Source organism: Podarcis raffonei, chromosome 1, assembly GCF_027172205.1.
Source record: "Podarcis raffonei isolate rPodRaf1 chromosome 1, rPodRaf1.pri, whole genome shotgun sequence".
Classification (NCBI taxonomy): domain Eukaryota; kingdom Metazoa; phylum Chordata; class Lepidosauria; order Squamata; family Lacertidae; genus Podarcis; species Podarcis raffonei.
In genome coordinates, this window is record NC_070602.1 from 30,752,062 (window position 1) to 30,771,225 (window position 19,164).

General features: G+C 43.8%; 2 protein-coding genes across 5 annotated transcripts in view; one reads left to right on the forward strand and one right to left on the reverse strand.

Annotated features, from left to right (window-relative positions):
- The first annotated feature begins 75 nt into the window (after nucleotides 1-75).
- On the forward strand, nucleotides 76-7,655 carry ERG28 (ergosterol biosynthesis 28 homolog). Of its 2 annotated transcripts, none has more exons than XM_053378991.1 (5): nucleotides 76-189; nucleotides 1,008-1,164; nucleotides 3,280-3,370; nucleotides 6,292-6,410; nucleotides 6,688-7,655. In XM_053378991.1, exons 2-5 carry the CDS (start codon nucleotides 1,032-1,034, stop codon nucleotides 6,765-6,767), a joined length of 423 nt encoding a protein of 140 aa, XP_053234966.1. In that variant the 5' UTR covers nucleotides 76-189; nucleotides 1,008-1,031; the 3' UTR covers nucleotides 6,768-7,655. The 2 variants fall into 2 exon arrangements, with proteins under 2 accessions (XP_053234966.1, XP_053234974.1); XM_053378999.1 differs by having other exon boundaries at nucleotides 87-186; nucleotides 1,006-1,164.
- A 2,915-nt stretch (nucleotides 7,656-10,570) lies between these two features.
- The window catches only part of FLVCR2 (FLVCR heme transporter 2), a 47,892-nt gene continuing 39,298 nt past the window's right edge, over nucleotides 10,571-19,164 (reverse strand). Inside the window, exons 10-12 of one of the 3 annotated variants that reach the window (XM_053379012.1) lie at nucleotides 17,174-17,267; nucleotides 11,297-13,102; nucleotides 10,571-10,915 (exon numbers count right to left, since the gene is read on the reverse strand). In XM_053379012.1, coding sequence (XP_053234987.1) covers nucleotides 17,187-17,267 — 81 coding nt within the window. In that variant the 3' untranslated portion in view covers nucleotides 10,571-10,915; nucleotides 11,297-13,102; nucleotides 17,174-17,186. Of the gene's footprint in view, nucleotides 10,916-11,296; nucleotides 13,103-15,822; nucleotides 17,268-19,164 lie in introns of all 3 variants that reach the window. The other 2 variants (XM_053379020.1, XM_053379029.1) reach the window with 2 other exon arrangements.

Genomic DNA, 19,164 nt, shown 5'->3' on the forward strand with positions numbered 1-19,164 from the left:
AGTCGCTTACCCTTCCATGTGGCGCGGAGGAGAGGTCTAGCTATGGGCGTAGCGGCCAATCAGGGGAAGGCAAGCTCCAACAGTGCGCTAATCGTTGCGTAGAGTGCGGGGAGGCGGGACTGGTGCTTGCTGCTGCTGCTGCTGCTCTGGCTTGAGGGAGGGTGGAGAGCTGCTGCGGCTGAGGACCAGGTAAGGCGATGTAGGGTGTCCATTGATGGGTGGGGTTGCATTTTGAGGGGTGGAGGATAACGAAGAGGCGCGATGTGGAAGGTTTGGAGGTTAAGCGAGCAGGTGGCATTGCAGCGTGGGAACTGAATTTGGGCGAGCTGAGGGCATTCCTAAATATGACAAACGTTGTAGGTACAAACGCTGTTCCCTTCAGTGGGAGAGGGGCGAGAATGGTTAATGCTAGGGCCAACTACAAGGCTGTAAAGAAGCGAGTTAGCTTTTAAAATCATCATTCCTAAATGCAATCGTCTAAACTGGACATAGCTATATAGGCACAAAGCTAAGCATCTTAATAGGAAAACCAACTGTGCCTCGTGCTCCCTTCCCCTTGGGCAGCCAGCTATCTCTGCTATAGATTAAATTAGGATTTTGAACATAAAATGATTTCTCAAGGCTGATCCTCTCTCCAATAGCCAATCCTAATTGTATTTACTGTGAAATAAGCTCCACCGTGTCCATTGTGGTTTAACCCCAAGGCAGCATGCAGCGGATCAAAGTAAAGACAGCTAGCTACCAGTCTTCTCTGGAAGAAAGGCCAGTGGCTTTGTGGACGATGCGTGTGAGATTTCCATCTTTGTAATTATTATGGAATGCTATCGTATAGGACAAATTGGATGGAGGGGAATGATAAAATAAGCTTATGGCCCTTGCTGTCATTCTTATGAAGCCCCTTTACACTACTTTAGGAGGAAAGGTTACAGACATAGTTAAAGGAGGGTGACTGAATTATGATGCATGGAAGCATTGTGAATTCTGGATTCTGTCTTTGTTCCCATTAGCAGATTGTGTTTTGACACTTCAAGATGAGCCGTTTCCTGAATGTACTCCGTAGCTGGCTAGTTATGGTGTCCATTATTGCCATGGGGAACACAGTGCAAAGCTTCAGAGATCACAGTTTCCTCTCTGAGAAACTATACACTGGCAAGCCAAGCCTCGGTAAGATGCATAGGTTGTCATTTTTGCACTCAAGAAATGCTGGAACCTTAATCCTGGGTTATCTTGCCTGAGATCTGAAAATTTTTGTTCAGATTTCAAAATAACCCACCTTCTGCTTACTTAAACTTCTAGAGGTGGCTAGTGCTATTTTTGCTTGAACAGTGACAGCTTGAAGGCTGCTAAACGTGTTACAAATTTAGGTGAAACACGTTGTGTACTTTTGGTATACCAAAACCTCAATGATGTGTGAAAAAAGAGGCTTGTGTTTGTTTCACTATTTGTACATGAAAGGGAGAGCAGGAGCCCATTATAGCTTTCTGGAGCATGTGTATGTGATGAAATAAATATAAGACCACATAGTTGCAAATGTGTCAGACAGCCCTTAGGAACATAGCTTGCAGCTTTATACCAAATTGATCCATTGGTTCACCTATTTACTCTCTGCTCTTGCTGGCAGTGGTTCTTCTGGGTTGCAGACTTAGGATTTTTCTACCCCTACTTGGAAATGCCAGACATTGAACCTGAGACCTTTTGCATACTATGCATGTGCTCTGCCATTGAGTTAAAGCCCTTTCCATTAATCTCCATTTCACCCGTAGTGATATTCTGTCACCTCATAATGCATTATCGCAGAAGATAGTGCAGTTCCATATCCACATTGGAGTGGTCTCAAGCATTTACTGCAGTACTAAAACAAGCATTTTCCATGGGTCCTTATGGGCTTATTTGCACAGTTCCACATGTCCTTTGATCCAACAATCAGCCAATCCACTATATTTCCCCATCTAAGAAATACAATCTCAGACACTTATGTAATACAATTATACTCACAGTATAAGAATAGTCTAGCAAATCCTGCTATATTATGAGCTTTGGGCATTTCCAGATATTATGGTCCATCTGAAAAGACTGTGCTGCTGGCACTCAACCACCCAGATGACATCATCCCAGCAAAAGTTCCCATTGCAGACAATCACTGATGAACAGCATTCAAGCCACTAACCAGAACTGTTAGTAAAAGGTATCTCTTAGCCCAGCAAGTGCAGATATTATGGATGTCTTTTTATGCAGAATAGACCTTATGATAAAGGCATAGGCACCTATTGAAGCACTGCCTGGCACATTATTAAGCTCTTCCACACCATTTTGAATTCACTGCCACCTTTTCTAGATTTTTGTCCCCTTCAAAGTTATACATGCATTCCTGTCCAATGCTGAATAGCTCATCTACATTTTTTAAGACTAGTCCTTCCATCCCAAACACAACCATGTACCCTTATGTGTAGAGACAGGGATCTTCTGGCTTCAGCTAAAGTACCAGTAAACCAAACTTCAAGTAAATGAGTAGTTTTAATTAACTGCCAGTAGCATTTTCCCTGCTCCCTTGTGTATTGATAGTAGCATTACTCCATCATTTGGAAAGACCTTGACCCCTACAACGCTTTCCAACTCCATTAGTCTTGAGTCCTATCCATACCTACTGCTTAGCTTTGCCTAGACTGGGAGAGTATCAGAAAAGATAGTTGCCCCCCACCCATATATACGTAAAAAATGTATGGTTGTTATGCTGCAGTTCATGTGGCTGCCTTTGTCAACTCCACCATGATGGCAGGCAGGTGGACGACTTGGTGGCAGGCAGCCTAGGCAAGCTGCTTAAAGGGGAGGATGTGCTTCACAGAGCGATTTTGCAAACCACTTTGGAAAGCGCTTCCCAAATGGTCGTCCCCCTCCCACCAGTAACCATGGCTGCAATAAGGCTTAATGGAGAAGGGCAGGTGCTTCACAGAGTGGTTTGTTAAACTGCTTGGTGAAGTGTCTGCTTTGTTGTTAAGCAGGTTTCCTTGGCCACTTGCCTGCCATCACGTTGGAGTTTGCCAAACTGCTCTGCAAAGCCCCTGACCCCTCCTTTAAAAGATGGTGTGGGCTGGCAGGAGCAATTGGCAGAGGGGCTTGGGCTGAACTGTGGAGGGGGCTGTGAGGGGATGGGTAAGGGGTCAGCGAGCATAAAGGGAGGTTGGTCATGTGCAAAGGGAGGAGGGATGGACAAAGGGGTCAGTGAGCGGAGCAAGCGCGGCGACAGACCCTAGTAATTCTATATTTGTTATCTCTACACAGTAAATGGCCTCCAGGCTCGGACCTTTGGCATCTGGACCTTACTCTCCTCTGTAATTCGCTGCTACTGTGCCATTGATATCCGCAACAAGACGTATGTACAATAAATGCTAAAGGGGGGGCGGTTGTCTTGCCCACCTCCCAATCATGTCCACACTTGGGTGCCACAATAACTCTTTTCTATTCCCCTATAGCTGGGGTTGGTAACCTGTGGCCCTCCAAATGTCGTTGGACTCCACCTCCCATCAGACCCAGCCAGCATGGCCATTGGTCAGGGAAGATGGGAGTTGTAGTCCAACACTTATCTGAAGGGCAATGGTTTATTTATTCATTGGTTTTTATACCACCTTTTTGCCAAGGCGCTAGAGCCGATTTACAATTTTACACATCTTATACCACCAAATTAAAATAAAACCCTCCCCATGCCCTTCTTTTTCCTTCGCACATGGCTGATGGTGTTGGTTATATGAGAGGAGGGAATAATCTGGCTGGCGCAGACTCTCATGGTGTCACTGCCTGACTCCCTCCCGGTTATCCTAAACTCTTTTATCAAGCAGCTTGTACAGTTGAGGCAACAAGTGTTATTTTCTTGAAATGCTTCGTTCGCACAGGCATGAAGGAAAGACTGTTTAGCATAATACTGATGCAAAATCAAAATATAGGTAGTTATTCTATAGCGCATGTTTGTTTAGAGGTCTGGAATCAAAAGTGGAAACACTCTAATTAGGTATTCGCCCTATCTTTTGGTGATATTTGGTTAGCTCACAAATACACTTTCAGTCATCTTCTGTTGGAAGTTGTTTTTGGAACTTCTATTCCATTCATATATTTTGTGTCAGTGATTTCCAAGAAAGCCATATGCATGAATGGGCTGAGCTTACGTTTCTATTTGGCTTGACTTCAGCATTCGCTTGGCACTGTGTGTGCTAAGAGACCTAGTTTGCTTGTCTGAGAGATCAGGAGAGTCTTTGCAGGAGGCTTAAGATGGGACAAAAATCTACTGTCTTGGTCTTGAACTGCCAGTGGACGGCTTCCTGTGATAAAAGTAACAAACTGTTAAAGGAGCAGTTGAAGGATAAATGCAAAGAGCTTTTGAAGCTGGTAACCTTTTTGTAAAAGAAAAGCAGGTGGGAGCATTTGAGGTCTGGTTGGACAGTTGCTTGGAGAAATTTATAAAAATAGCAAGTTGGGCATATGGGACCTCTATAAGGAAGCACAGCCCTGAGTTCACCCACAATAGCTTTCAGTCCTCTGCCATAGACTGCCTGCTCCTGATCTTGACATTTTAAAAAATATACCCCCACAAACCCCTTTCCCTTGTTGCTTGCATTTTCATCACTCTGTCATCTGCATTGACAGGGTTCCCTTCCTTTGCCTTCCTATTCCGCTGGCAGATGAAGCAAAGTGACAGTGAAGCACACTTACCAGAAAGTTAAATTGTACTGAAATCAGTAAGACTGACATGTTTATAAGCATCAGGATGAAGACCATTCTTCCTCCTTTCCCCCCTTGCCCTCCATCACCCCAGTCCTGGTTAAAGCATCCTCAGTTACACGAAACTGGCCATTTACACAATTTGCAGTTTGATTTTAGTTGCACGATCTGCTTTATTTATTGCATTTCTAGATCAACCTTTCCTCCACAGAGCTCAAGCTGGCATACACATTTCTCTCCTCCACATTTTATCCTCACAACAAGATTAGGCTGAAAGATTGTGAGTGGCCCAAGGTTACCCAGTAAGCATCATGGATCGAGTTGGGGTTTCAACCTTGATGGCCTAGGACTGGAAAGCAAATGGCATACAGTATATAAACATACCAGGGTTTTCGTTTCTATTTCATATATTTATTTAAAATCACCATGATTGAAATAATACATTTGCAAACACAATTTAAATGTCACTTATTTACAGAGAAAGATGTGGACTTGAAAGCACAGATTAAGTTTCACAGGGCAAGGTCTTTGGATTGCAATTCTTTTATTAACTGTTTGCAGTGCTGCAAACATACTTAAAGTAAAATGTAGCCATTTCGTCCTCATTCATTAGTAATACTTCCTTGGCTTCAAAGCACTATGCTGTCCCCATTACCCTCTGTGGAAGCATAACTGATCAGCGTTTAGCCGAGGAGTCTGTTCCAGAGATGCAAGCCAGCTCACCCTCCTTCCACTCTGTTGGCTCGACAGGAATAATGTGTGAAAAGCCACAGTAGCTCCCTTTTTTTATCATTAAAGTTGGCAGCTTCATCTCCCATTTCCCAGAGTGGCAAGGAACTGCATGCTGAGAGGGAGCTATTTGTACTGTGTCATTCGACAAGGTGAGGTGTACTTTTAAAGGAGAACGGGCACTCGGTCTGTTTGCTTCCCCAGAGTTACGCGGCAAGTCTGAAACCTGTCCCCAGTTCTTTTCCAATTGTGATGTCAATTTAGCCCTAATAAGAGGGATTTAGATAATACCAAAGTAATTTTTTACCGTGCAGGTGAGTGAGCAATGGTGGGATGTACTTCTGGGAAGACATAAAGGGTTGTGCTGTATGTGTAGGTTTTCAACATTTTGATGGTAAATCGAGGGTCACTTCAAACCTGGTTATTCTCGAAGTCACTATACTTTTAAAATAAAAAAGTATATCCCATAAGGTGACTAGTGGGTGGAAGATGGACTGAACCAGCTCATCTGAATTGCCATTTGAGCAACGAAAGAGGCTCTCTGTCATTTCCAAGAAATGCAGAAGCCAGTCTAGCATGTACCTGTATTACCAGATAGCCAGTGTGGTGCTTTCCAGATGTTCCTAGACTCCAATTTCTATTATCCCTGACCACTGGCCATGCTGGTGGGGTCTCATGGGAGTTGGAGTCCAACAGCATTTTGAAGGCATCATCATATTGGCTGTCGCTGACATAGTGCAAAAACGTGAGTGTGTTTGCTTTGTGTATTTTTTAACTCCTTGGCTCTTAATTTCTTTGTCGGCGTCTCTCTGTGGCCTGCAATAATTCTCATTTTTCTGTTCTCTCCGGCAGCCTCTATAACATCACACTTTTCACCTTCTTCCTTGCCCTCGGCCACTTCCTCTCTGAAGTGTTTATTTATGGCACAGCAGCTGCAACAATCGGTGTCTTGGCACCCCTAATGGTGGCAAGTAAGTAGAGCCCGTTCTTTGGTGCCTGGTGCTTGGCTTGTTAAAGCTGTGGCCTGCTTTTCCCCTGAGAAGATCACAAACTTACCCTCACACTTTCCCTGCGATGGGTTGGTTGGACAGGCTAAGTGACAGTGATATGGCCAAAGCCAGCAAGTAAGCTTCATAACTGAACAGAGCTGAAATGGGGGTTTTAGTAACCAAATGCAACTAGCACCTCCTAAAGATGTAGAAGGGGTAGCAATGTCCTCTGCTCCCTCTCATTTTCCATCTGTCTCAGGTTTCTCCATCCTGGGTATGCTGATTGGGCTGCAATATCTTGAAGTAGAAGCAACATCGCAGCTCAAGAAACAGAACTGAAGTTACGGATCCCATATCAGCCTCCCAGCCATCGTCCAGTGTCTACTACCACATTGCCTCCTTGACTTTCCCTCCTCATCCCGTACCCTGCAAGTGGTCAGATCATTCTTGGGACTTCAGTTATCCTTTCGTTTGCCATTGATTTTGATCTGAACAGGCAGTACTTGACCTGCGACCAGTGCCACACGTGGAGCCCTGAAGAGCTGTTCTAAACTGGGTGTGGGTTTCCCTGGTGGAGGGCACCTTCCTGCATTGCAGGGGGTTGGACTAGATGACCCTTGGGGATCCCTTCCAACTCTATGATTCTTAAAGCATCCTCCGTTCTGGTGGTGGGAAGGGAAGAGAGGGCTATAGATATCTTGCCCCCATCACCTTTGCAGGGGAGGGGAAACGTAGCGCTGCCCAAAATCCAGGGGAGACTGGTATTGTGGGAAGAGGCCAGACCAAAGTCATCATGGCACATAGTAGCTGTGTGTTTGTCCATAAGCATGGTTTTTCAATAAACAGGCAAAAATTGTGCAGAAATACAGCTTCTTTTTATCTGGTAGGGAAAAGGAGAGATATCAGATTTTCTGCCTGTCTGTCTCACTCCTTAGCAAGAGGTAACATGACTTTTTGTATTTTTCATTTTAGGTTCTGGGGAATCTGCTTTGGCAATTTCCCCTTTAACAGAACAGGCTGTCGTTCTAGATAACGTCTCCCTATTCCCCTCACCTGTCCTCTTATTCCTTCCTAAGGTAGCTGTGTACTTCCTTCAAGTCTCCATTTGGCACACTAAATTCAAGCGTAAGCAGGCGACTTCTGTATAGTACTGTTCTTGACTGCCTTATGAGAAGAGCTAGACCAAACCTCAGGCTTGGAAAAGAAGCTTGGCATAGCAAACTAGTTTTTTAAAAAATACTATTGCATTGTTTTTGGGTGATAGAAGTAGGAACCATGTAGAACAGAGGACTTGAAGAGACAAGTAGAGAGATTGGATTCTCACTGCTGCTACAAAAAAAGGGCCAGGTCACCTCCTCCTAAAATGTTGTCTTATTAACTGGAAGGCCTGCTGCTGAAGTCACAAAGATGAGGACACATCTCTTTACTAGAGTACAGCATATACGTGGAGAGAGTGCTGTTGTGCCCAAATCCTGCTTGTGAGTTTCCCACTGGCAAGTGGTTGGCCACTGTGAGAACAGGATGCTGGACTAGATGGGCCACTGGCCTGATCCAGCAGGCTCTTCTTTACGTTCTTATATGTTTGTTATAGGTTAGTGCTGGGCCGGCCCAACCTAGAGACAAACTAGGCAATGGCCCGGAGTGCCAAAATTCCAGGAGCATCTGCCTCAGCTATGCAAATGCATTGGAGAGACACTTGTGAAAGAGATGCCCAGAGGCAGCTGACCCCTTCACAGGCTGAGTGATATCCCCTGCATTCTGGGGATATGCACCATTCTGGGAATGGTGAGATACTAACCTATTTCATCAAAGGGTCAGGCTGCCCGTTTTCATTTTGGTGCTGAACAGACCTTTGTAAGTTAGTTGTCCTTTCAATCGGGGTGGTGAACGAATGCTAAAGGGTTGGTTTTCCCTTTTTTAAAGTGCATGCTAACAGGTGAAATTGGGATTCTGATCTTGTTGGTAATGGTGCTCAGTATTTAGTCCAGCTGCTCAGTATTTAGTCCAGCTGAAGTAATTTGCAATGCAAATAAGTATACTAAGCTACTGAAACTGAAAATAAAAATTGGAAAATAGTAATGCTGGTCTTAATCATTTAATGTGCTACTCTTAGGTTGTTCAGCATACGGTGGAACATAAGGAGGCCGAGATTTTAGCTCTATTAAGGCAGTGCATCTGACTTACTTACGGAATATTGTAATACAGAATGGGGGTCATTTCCCTCAGCATCTTTTGAGGCTGCACAGCTCTTGGAAAGTTGCATTCCAGGTAGCCCAACTTGGAGCAAAGCTAAAAGTACTGCTAAACATGCTGCTAGAAGATGACGGTACACTGAATTCATACTACACCAAACTCTAAGCTTACGCAACATTGCACTGTATGTGTTTCATTGCAGAGAAAAGGGACCAACTAAAAAAACCAAAAACCTAGAAAGTGCATCAAGTATACATAGTGCTCCCGAAGTTCATAGGTGAACATATGAGAATGTCTGTGAGCCAACCAAGCAACAACAGCAGGAAGAAAAAAAGCCAGAACAAACGTAGACAATATCATTGTAGGTCACAGAGAGGCAGGATGGAGCTAGAAATCAACTGTAGCATACAGAATTTGGATCCTTAACTGAGGCATCTGGCTTGGGTGGTATTTGTTTCTAAAAATCTTTTATGAAAACAGACGAAAGGGATTTGGCCTCTTGCCAGGTATAGCCACCTTTGAACTGCATCAGCTTACTGGATCAGGCATCCATTTATAGCTAAGTAAACAAGGCATTTGGTGTCAGCCCAAGCATGAATGATGCTATCAGAACATTGCTGTATCCTAACTGTTTGAACTTAAAAGACTAGCGCAGGCATTCCCAGACTGTGCCAGAGCACTAGTTATTTAAAAGACTCTGAACCCAAAGCACCCACTCACAGAGGAGCACGCCCCCATGTTACTTTCTCCCAACACCCAAAATAATAGACACAATAATGGCGTTAGAAAGGGCAGTAATCAGAAACTGCTCAGTGAATATTTTAACATCTCAGACACCGTTACTGGCCTTAAAGGATCATTTGTAAACAAACGTTGAAGGAAGACTCCAGCGTGAAACCAATTAATTGTAATTTAGCAAGTTGTTAACATTTATCACTTGTGTGGCTAGAAGCAAGTTAGTGGGTTTTTACCCTGCTAATTTCAAGTGCTAATTACCTGACCAATAACAGCATCTTTGTGTTATCATCTATACTGTTCTGTGAATAATCACTGTAATTATTTACATAAATTCAAGTTTCAACACATTAGATTTTTTTTTTACATTTCATCTCCCTCTGACCTCAGTGTTCCTCTAGTGACATACCCTTAGAATTAAGTTCAGTTTGTTTTGAATAACAGAACTGAAAAAGAGCTAAAAATCCACTTCTGGTTACCCAGAAAGTTACCCAATATAATTGCGGAAGGTGGGGGAGAGATTTTGGTGCTACTATCAACAATAAGGAGTTGGAAATCCATTACAATCTACCACAGACCACTCAGAGATATAGATCTATCTATTGCCCCTCTGACCTTGTTGCGCCACAGATTTATTCGAAAACGGGTGCACTAGTGACTTTCTTGCAATTTGCTTCTAACATTCACCTTTCCGAGCTTGCAAAAAGTGATGAGCAAAGCAATCAAGTGAATTAGCTTCATGGGTCACTTTTGGGTAGTTGGCCAATAAGCCAGAAAAGATAAGAGCAGATTGGGGGGCAGGGTTTGCATGGGCTGGGAGAGTTAATGCTTCACCATAAATTTAAAAGAAATGCTGCTTGTGTAAGAACCTGCCAGTCCCAGAACCTACCTCTAGACAGATTTCCCTGGATAAGGAAATGGAAGCAGTATGTCCAAAGAGAGTGTGTAGGCAGGCCTGAATGAAGATAATACAAAGCCAGGCGTTGGATCTATGGTTCCTTACCTCCAATTAATGTGAAAGCCTCAGTGCTAACTTCCCCTGTTTCTATGAAGAATGGCCATACATTGCCTGGATATGAATAGCTAGACCTCAAACAAAGAAGTTAGCAGATACAACTTACCTCCACCAAGCTACAAGTTTAGTACCATTCAGTGGAAAGACAAAGTTGTGGACAATCCCTGAGATCCCAGAGAGACAGAGGAAGGTGAGTAGATCAGTTTCATCGCATTTATTTTATTTGTATCCAACCCTCCAAGGAGCTCCATGATATGCTCTTCCCTGTTTTATCCTCACAACAGCAACCCTGAGAGGTAGATTGGACTTAACAGAGAATGGAGGACCCAAGGTCATGAATTAGGCTTCATGGCCAAGCAGAAATTTCAACCTGGGACTGCCTTGGCTCTCCCAGAGGAGTTTGGGGGCCTTGTTGTGAATGAGATTAAATTATAAGGATACTTGTCCAATTTAGAAGTGCTATGGGGGTGGGGAGCAGAGTGTTGTGCATTTGCTCTAAAACCATCAAATGCTCATTGGTTTTAGAACAGTATTTGAGGTAGCACTATGTAGCTAATGTATGGGACGCGGGTGGCGCTGTGGGTAAAACCTCAGCGCCTAGGACTTGCCGATTGCATGGTCGGCGGTTCGAATCCCCGCGGTGGGGTGCGCTCCCGTTGCTCGGTCCCAGCGCCTGCCAACCTAGCAGTTCGAAAGCACCCCCGGGTGCAAGTAGATAAATAGGGACCGCTTTATAGCGGGAAGGTAAACGGCGTTCCATGTGCTGCTCTGGTGCCAGTTCGCCGGAGCAGCTTCGTCACGCTGGCCACGTGACCCAGAAGTGTCTGCGGACAGCGCTGGCTCCCGGCCTCTAGAGTGAGATGAGCGCACAATCCTAGAGTCTGTCAAGACTGGCCCGTACGGGCAGGGGTACCTTTACCTTTACCTATGTAGCTAATGTACACAAAAATACATTTTTTATAGTTACACAGTGCTTTCCAAATAATAGCAGGACACATCCTAGTCAAAGAGCTCATAAACCAAGCCCAAATTCCCAATACATTGGCAACAGACACTATACAACACAATCTGAACAAACAATGAAAGTAAGAGTTGTACAGGTATTCGGTAGAACTTGATGCCTTCAAAATGAAGGGAAATTGCACTCTAATTTGGAAATGGCACTTCTCAGTCTCAGATGATCGTGGTATGCATGGGGGTTGGTGGGGGATTTCTGTATGGTTCAACTCATAACCATTTCAAAATACACAAGGTTCATCTTCTGTCCATAAATTAAACTGCACTTTTCCTCCCCTGATCAAAGGTGAATTTCCATGAAATATATCTGGTTTAAATAATTTCCATAAACCACAAAGCTAGCCACTGCATACTGTGATTGCTTCCAACAATGGCCTGTTTCTCTGAAACAGCCATCCTTAACAAATTTGGTAATTTGTTGCCAAATTGTTGCATTTCCAGTGTTTCCTGTGTTGTCGTCCTGTGTTTTTTCCAGACCTGTTTTATGACATTTTTCCTGCCTCTTGCAATAAAATGCAATTGCAGTTACTGCTTGTCCTGTGTGTGTGCTGGCAAAACATTATCAAGGCTTTTAAGACTTCCTACGCCTTTGATGAAAGTTTCCTCAAAGTTTAATTGCTTCTTGTCCAGCACTGCTGGGACAATTAGTGATACGTTATACTTTTTGGTTAGCTTATGTTCAGGGGCTTTAGTTACTGCTTTCCTTACATCGTTTTTTTCTCTTTCTTTGAAAACAGTGTTATATAATTATAGAAGAATAAAATGATAAAAGGGAACCAGTAATTAAATGTATGCACCCCTCCTCCAGGAAGAGTCAACTTTTAATTAACATTGTAGGGGCTTTTTACTGAATAGGACTTACTTGTGAATAAATGTTACAGAGGTCTATTTGGAACCTCTGTTTTATTGCTGCTTCCAGTCAGTTTGTGGAAAAGCAGTATCTCAAATAATACTAAAAAGCTGTAGCGTGGAAGCAACCTATGACAGGCTGTCCTTTTCAAATATTCTTTAAAAACTATTTTCCTCATAACATTTCTGGAGTATTGCCATAATTTGGGTAATAAGAGAGCATTCTCATTTCAAAACTATCGTCCGTTACTTTAAAAAGAATCTTCTTGGGGCTTGATTTACTAAAATATAGTCTACCAACAGGAAGTTTTGAAGGGGAGAAAGCTTCCTAGTAAGGTCTTTCCCCAGTGGCAAATCATGAGTTGCGCTTCAGTTTGGGCTGCTCACAGAGCAAGTGCTTTCTTGTTCTCCCTGAGGAGCAAGGATCTTCCTCTGGATCCATTTCATATCCCATTCAGTAGGTCTGCTGGACACATAACAGGATTAACAAATGGTCTCTCTCAATCCATGCAATGGAAGAAACGCTGGATTCAGTGATTTGGCTGCAATGGCCAAGACAAGCTATCTTCCGCTGAGCAACTGCTGCCTTTGGTCCCTTGGCAGAAAGGACACCAGGACACGCCACCAGGACAGAGGAGCTGGCTCAGGTGAGGGTGACTCAAGTCCTGTGCATTCCTTTCCAGCAGCAGCTTCCTAGATTGTCCTCAGGTGCTGGGCTACACCAAGTGTAGTGGGAGGTACAGATGTCAAAGACGAGAATGGAGGTTGGTGGTGGCGCCAGCTGGTCCTCAATCTCCCACCATTAGAATTTTGATTCCTCATACAGCGGCACAGTGCTGGTTTGAGGCACTTTTCCCAATGTCTTCTGAAAGTCAGAGAGAGAGAGAAGGGGCACAGTCAGGGGGTGGTCAAAGGCATCAGACAGCTGGAACCCACTACCAGCACCAAGCTTGCAGGTTCGATCCCTGTTTGGGACAGCTGCATATTCCTGCATTGCTAGATGATCCTCAGGGTCTCTTCCAACTCTACAATTCCATGATTCTATGAATATATGCTCCTGAGAAGCATTGCTGCTCTTGCTTTGGGTCCAAATATCTCAAGAGGAAAGGAGAGATCCCAAAGAAGGACAAGTACATTCCATTTTCTTTTACCAACGGTGCCTAATCCTTACTGCTGCTCAAAAAAGGTTACAAAGCAAAGTTAGGAAGAAAGAATTCACCCTTAGCTATGAAAAGTGAATTTCATAGGGGAGAATACTGCTTGGGAGAGCTCTGCTTTCCAGAGTGATGGGAGTATCAATCCCCAGAATTGCCCTTCAGCACTACCATTTGTGGTGCTATTTCTAAGTCTACTCATTGCCTTAATCAAAACAGCACAATCCCAGGTACAATGTTCCCCATCTGAGAAGGCAGGGGCTGATGGGAATTGTAGTCCAGAACACCTGGAGGGCATTAGGTTTGTGAAGGCTGTAATGATACATTTGCACCAGGAATGCCCTTTGAGCCGTATCTGTATCCACGCTGCAGAAGCTAATACTTCTTATTCATGTAACAAGTATTTTAAAATCATGGATGGGTCTGCAGAGAAGGAAGTGGTGCAGGAAATTTAGCCAATTACAAGCTACAAACTCTTGCCTTGTTTCTGTCTCCTGACCACGCACGCCATCTGCCTCATCAATTCCACACATTAAAAGGGTCTGGCACCTCTCCACAAGGAAGCTTGCTGGTGCCTAATGAAGTTATCCATTCATAACAGTAAGGGCATATGCACATACAAAGTGGGTAGAAATATATGGAAACTATTTAACTGTCATGGCACAAAGAATCCTTGGAATTGTGGTAATTCTTTGTTAGAGGAGCATGGTTAGGCAATGTGATGTCCTCCAGGTGTTGTGCCAGCCACCACTGTCACTGGCTAGCAGTGATAGGAGTTGGAATCCAAGAAGCATTTGGAAGGCACCACATTGGCTACCCCTGTTAGATTCTCCCCACTGCCTTCGCCAAACAGTGAAATTCCAAGATTTTTAGGGAAAAGGAATGAATCTGTTGTGCTCTAAGAGTACTGTTGACCCAGGTCCCACAGAACAGAGAATGATGGAGGTAGATCATTCATCAGGACTTGGCAGAGAGCAAAGTCAAACGTGCTTGCTACCTGTGATCAACCTGCCTTCCATAGTTAATCTTCAGGAAATTGATGCCACATAGGAGACAGCAGTGTCTCTGTGTGGGATAAACCTATCCACAAAGAGTGGAGTTTTTCAAAACGCCACAAGACTTTACATTCTTCCGGGACAGGTGAATATTTGCAGTTGCCTGGAGAGGCAAATAACTGACAACTAGAACAGCTATTCGCTGAAGGTTAGGGATCCTTTCGTGGAGGGAATGGTTATGTATGCAAGGCTGCCTCTCTATTTTCATCAAACAATAATTATGGCTCAGTCATACAAATTTCCAATAGCATGCCAGTGAACGTTGTTAGAACTGAGGTACAATAAGGTTCACAGAGTATAGAGAGTATAGAGTTATCCAACCCCTGAGCCATCTGAAGGCAATCCTATATAGGGAAGTGGTTTTTTTATGTTTAATGTTTTATTATGTTTTTATATATGTTGGAAGCTGCCCAGAGTGGCTGGGGCAGCCCAGTAAGATGTGTGGGGTATAAATAGTAAAGGGGTTAGCAGCAAGGAGGGGGCGAGCGAGGGAGATGTGGGGTGGCAGGGTGCCCAAATGGGGCAGGGGTTATATGACAACCCTAATCCGGTGATCTGTATCAGACTTCCCCAACCTGCCCTCTTCTCCCCCCCTCAAAAAAAAGATACTAAACAATTGTGCACAGTCTGTTACAAAGATTAGAACAGACCATGCTTAGCTGAGCAGAAGTAAAACAAAAATCCCCATCTGCCTCACAAGTCAGGGCCTACAGATCTTTGCATTCCTTTATCACATGCTGGTGGAACTGGTCAGCTGTGCCAGAATATACTGCACAAAATGGCAGTAGATAAATAGCCACCAGCTAGGAACCTGCTCCTAGGTGTTAATGCCCAGGTCCAAGCCTCAAAATGCTAACACACTGGTATATTTATAATGCATCTCAAAAGCCTGGCTCATAGTGCAATTGTCCCAATGATTACTTGGTAGGGATTTAAAGCCATTTGGTACTGAGGAAGCATTGCCTAAAGGCTCCATCTGTGCTAGAAGAAGCAGGGAAGGCCCTGTCATTCATCTGCCTGATGGGAGGGAAGGAGTCCAGCTGCAGGGCCTTGGCCTGAATAAAGGTTGGGGAAACCTGGAGGATATAAAAAGCCTCAGAGAGAATTCCAGAGAACATCCTGGGATAACTAGGTGAGGGCCTGCCACACAAAGAAGGCCTTAGCTCTTACTCCTACACCATCTTCAGGCTCTTCATGAGTACCATTGACTAGACTCATAAGAGGGCATAGAGCCATTCTAGGTATACTCCGCCACGTTTCTCCACAGGAAGGCCCCAAGAGTCCAGGACGTAAGCGTGCCAAAGCTAACAGCACAGAAGCCAGGCACCCCAAGGAAGAAGGTCAACAGGAGGGCTGTACTTATTGTTGATAGTAACCCGGGACATGGTGGAAGATGGCCTGTGAAACAGAAAGCCATCCTTTTGCGCTTCCACCACCACCTGAGACGCTTCACCCTGCCTCATTGCTGGGCCGGCTCTGCTCTCTTGGATAACCTTCCAGGGGGCACATGAAAGAGGTTGGCAAGGCAACTCTTATCTTCCTATAGTAGGCCACACTCCAGCCACACACATGTTAAGAGGTTTCTGTACATACAACTCCTCCCTCCAGGTAAGCAAGAAACCTTGTTACAGCTGAAGGTATGCCAGCCAAGCAGAAGAACTGGAGATGGTGCAGAATAGGTCCAGTGAGGGGTGTAGCCAACGAGGTGATGTGGCCTGGGAAAAGCCCCAAGTGCTGGATACCAAATGGGAGATTGGGAACGATAAGCAGAAACGCATTCATACATTTCCAATCTTGCATCTTGTTTGTCCTGATTTACCATTACTAATGTCAGGTATGGTGCCTGTGTATTGAGTCAGCAATATACCTGAAGGATTTCAGAGTCTTTGAAACAATCAAAACATCATTTCATCCTGCAAGTAATGGATCAGGCACAATAATGGCTTAAGATAGCCGGTATGTAAACATGTTACATTTTGCAAGCAGCAACGCTAAAAGTCGTGGTAGGGCAGCATGTTTTCATCTCAGGATGTCCTTTGCACATGAATGGCACCTTGAAAGATGCATCAATGTTCACATATCGATTGCTCGCTACTCTACAGTGAGCTTGCACATATATATAACCCCCTCAAATGCCATGGATAGATTTTTTAAATAATTGTAAATCTAGCACTTTTCTGCAGCCAGCCCCCTTCCCACCATGTTTTAACCCGTTCTTGACTGCTTCAGAATTCAGCCCAGCATTAAGAAATTCATTACTGCATCCAGTGATTGCCTCTTCACCAACAAACTTGAGAATGGTGAGCAATAAATATGTGAGCATACATTTTCAACAAGGGGAAGGTAAGCTTTAAGGAAAGATAGATAGTCAGATGAAGCATATTCAAGCACGTACTTAGCGGCAACATGAAGGTCTCTTCAGGAAAAAGCATAGAATTAACGTTGCAAAGCAAAGTGCTTTGAGAATTGCAATAGTTATTTTACACAAAAAGGCACCAATCCAGTGGCTGTTCTAACTGGAGGACTTAACATTCCCTTTGACAATTGCTTGGTGGGTGATCAAATTTGCATCATAGGCCGAATCCAGCATGCTGGATCCAGTGAGTGTGCTTTTCCCCACACCAAGCCCTTTCTCTACACATTTTGGCCCTGCAACATGCCATTGGTTTGGTGCCAGTGCCATCTCACAGAAAGAGTTGTATAAGCAGGTTAGTATGATTCTCCTACCTTAGTCTGAGAATTACTGATCAGGGATGGGAAATGATGGAATTAAGGTACAATGTCCATAATTCATTATCTGACAGTTACTGCCCTGGAGTCTCTGTAACAACAGCCATATGTCACAATCCCAAAGAGGGGCAGAATTAAAAAAAACAGGAGGCACAGACAGACAGGCAGGCAGGCAGGGAATCGTGATGGAATAAGCTGGTGAAACTCCGCAGAACTGAAAGTGAGTGAGACTTTTGATCACTAAAAATTCCACAGAATGTTCAGCTTTATAAGCCCTGTACTCATTCCAAGGCAGCAGGAGATCTGATTAACCTAATCCCTGAAGAATTATGTAGTCTCAATGTTAAATAAATTCATTTATTTTAGCTTACTTCTCTTCTGCCAAGTTCTTTCACTTTAACTAAGGAGGCTCCAAATGTTCACATTAGCATTTTGGGGTCCGAAAGTTATATATTCATGTGGAACAATGTGTCCCCTCTTAAAATAAAATAAAAACCAGTTGTGCATTTCTCACTTTTGCTTGTGATTCTTCTGAAAACCACTGTGCTCCACCTCTCTGTCGTTCCTTCAGCACCATGTTTTTCCTCCTCTTTTACAATGTTATCCCTAGCAATCAGGGATCATGCAGCAAACATGATGGTGCTACAATGCGGTGTCATTAATCAAATTTGGTACTATCAGAACATCACTGGAAAGTAAACAAAGCCAATTCTGAAATATGTGTTAGTGTTTTACATTGTTTGTAGGTCATTTTATTATTGTTAGCCACCCTGGGCTCCCTTTGGAAAGAAAGAATAAATGAAAGAATAAATGAATTCAAAGTGAAAACAATGCTTTCCACATCACATTACCTTTCCACATTACCCTGGGCAAAGGAACACATCAATAGGCTGAACAGGTGCCACAGAGAGAGGAGCATTGATATCACTGTTGCCTGGGCTGCTGCCAAGCAACGCATGCTATAGCACAGGGGTGGGGAACCTTTGGCCCTCCAGATGTTGCTGAACTATCATTCCCATCAGCACTGGTAATTGGACATACTTGCTGGGGCTGATGGGAGCTGTATTCAGCAATATTTGGAAAGTAAATTTCCCTCCACTACTGTTGCAGTCACTCCTTCTCCTGGTAAGACAGCGATGACACATTTTGAGATACCCTCCCCACCCCCAAAGAAAAACAAAAATCAGGATAACAATGTGAATTAAAGGAAACTCCTCTCTTTTGGCTTAGTCCTATTTTGTAATTCCACAATTCAGAATCCAAGACCAGAATCTTCATTATATATTGCAGAAGAGAATCCTTCATTTACCCAATTCAGCATGACCTGATTCAGAGTTAGAATTGCCTTTTTTCCCCCCTGGTAGAGATTCTGTCCCTTTTAACAACTGCGTAACAGGCAAGTCGGTCCTATCCTGTATCCCAGGAAAAGGTTCAGTTGCTGAATTCTTGCCTGCCATGCAGCTGTCTAGAGCACAGGTACCCTGTCAGAAAAACAGCTCACTGCATAAACTAAATATTTCAATATTTGGCTTTACACAGAAGAATCACATAACTGTCACTGTATTGTGTGCGGGGAGCTTAAACATTAGGGAGTTATTTGAAATTTGTTAGTTTTGTTTGCCTTTTCAAGAACTGTCTTCTGATGAAGATTTAAAACATAATGATGACCCAGGTTGTACTAAATATGTCTGTTTTGAAGTATTGAGTACAGGTAACTTGCAACTCCCGTGCATTTAACTTGTGTTTTACACACCTGGCAAAAAAATAAATAAAAAGAGGGCAGAAAGGAGGGGGGGAACTTTGGCAATCCCACCCGCCTTTGAACCCAATGTATTTTGACTATGTGTGTTCTTGGCTTTACTCACTATGCCCAGAATGTAACCCCAGGGTAAGTTGAGAGTCACCTGTACTACTGTGCGTCTGCTACAAAACTTTTCCAAATATATATGCCAGATACAAAAATCAAATAGTCAGAATATAGACAACAA

What these genes read in the sequence shown, in the direction of transcription:
- ERG28 (XM_053378991.1), top strand. Translation starts at nt 1,032, where the DNA reads ATGAGCCGTTTCCTGAATGTACTCCGTAGCTGGCTAGTTATGGTGTCC. An exon ending in CACTGGCAAGCCAAGCCTCG is followed by an intron (nt 1,165 to 3,279) that starts GTAAGATGCATA and finishes ATCTCTACACAG; the next exon opens with TAAATGGCCTCCAGGCTCGG. An exon ending in ATTGATATCCGCAACAAGAC is followed by an intron (nt 3,371 to 6,291) that starts GTATGTACAATA and finishes TCTCTCCGGCAG; the next exon opens with CCTCTATAACATCACACTTT.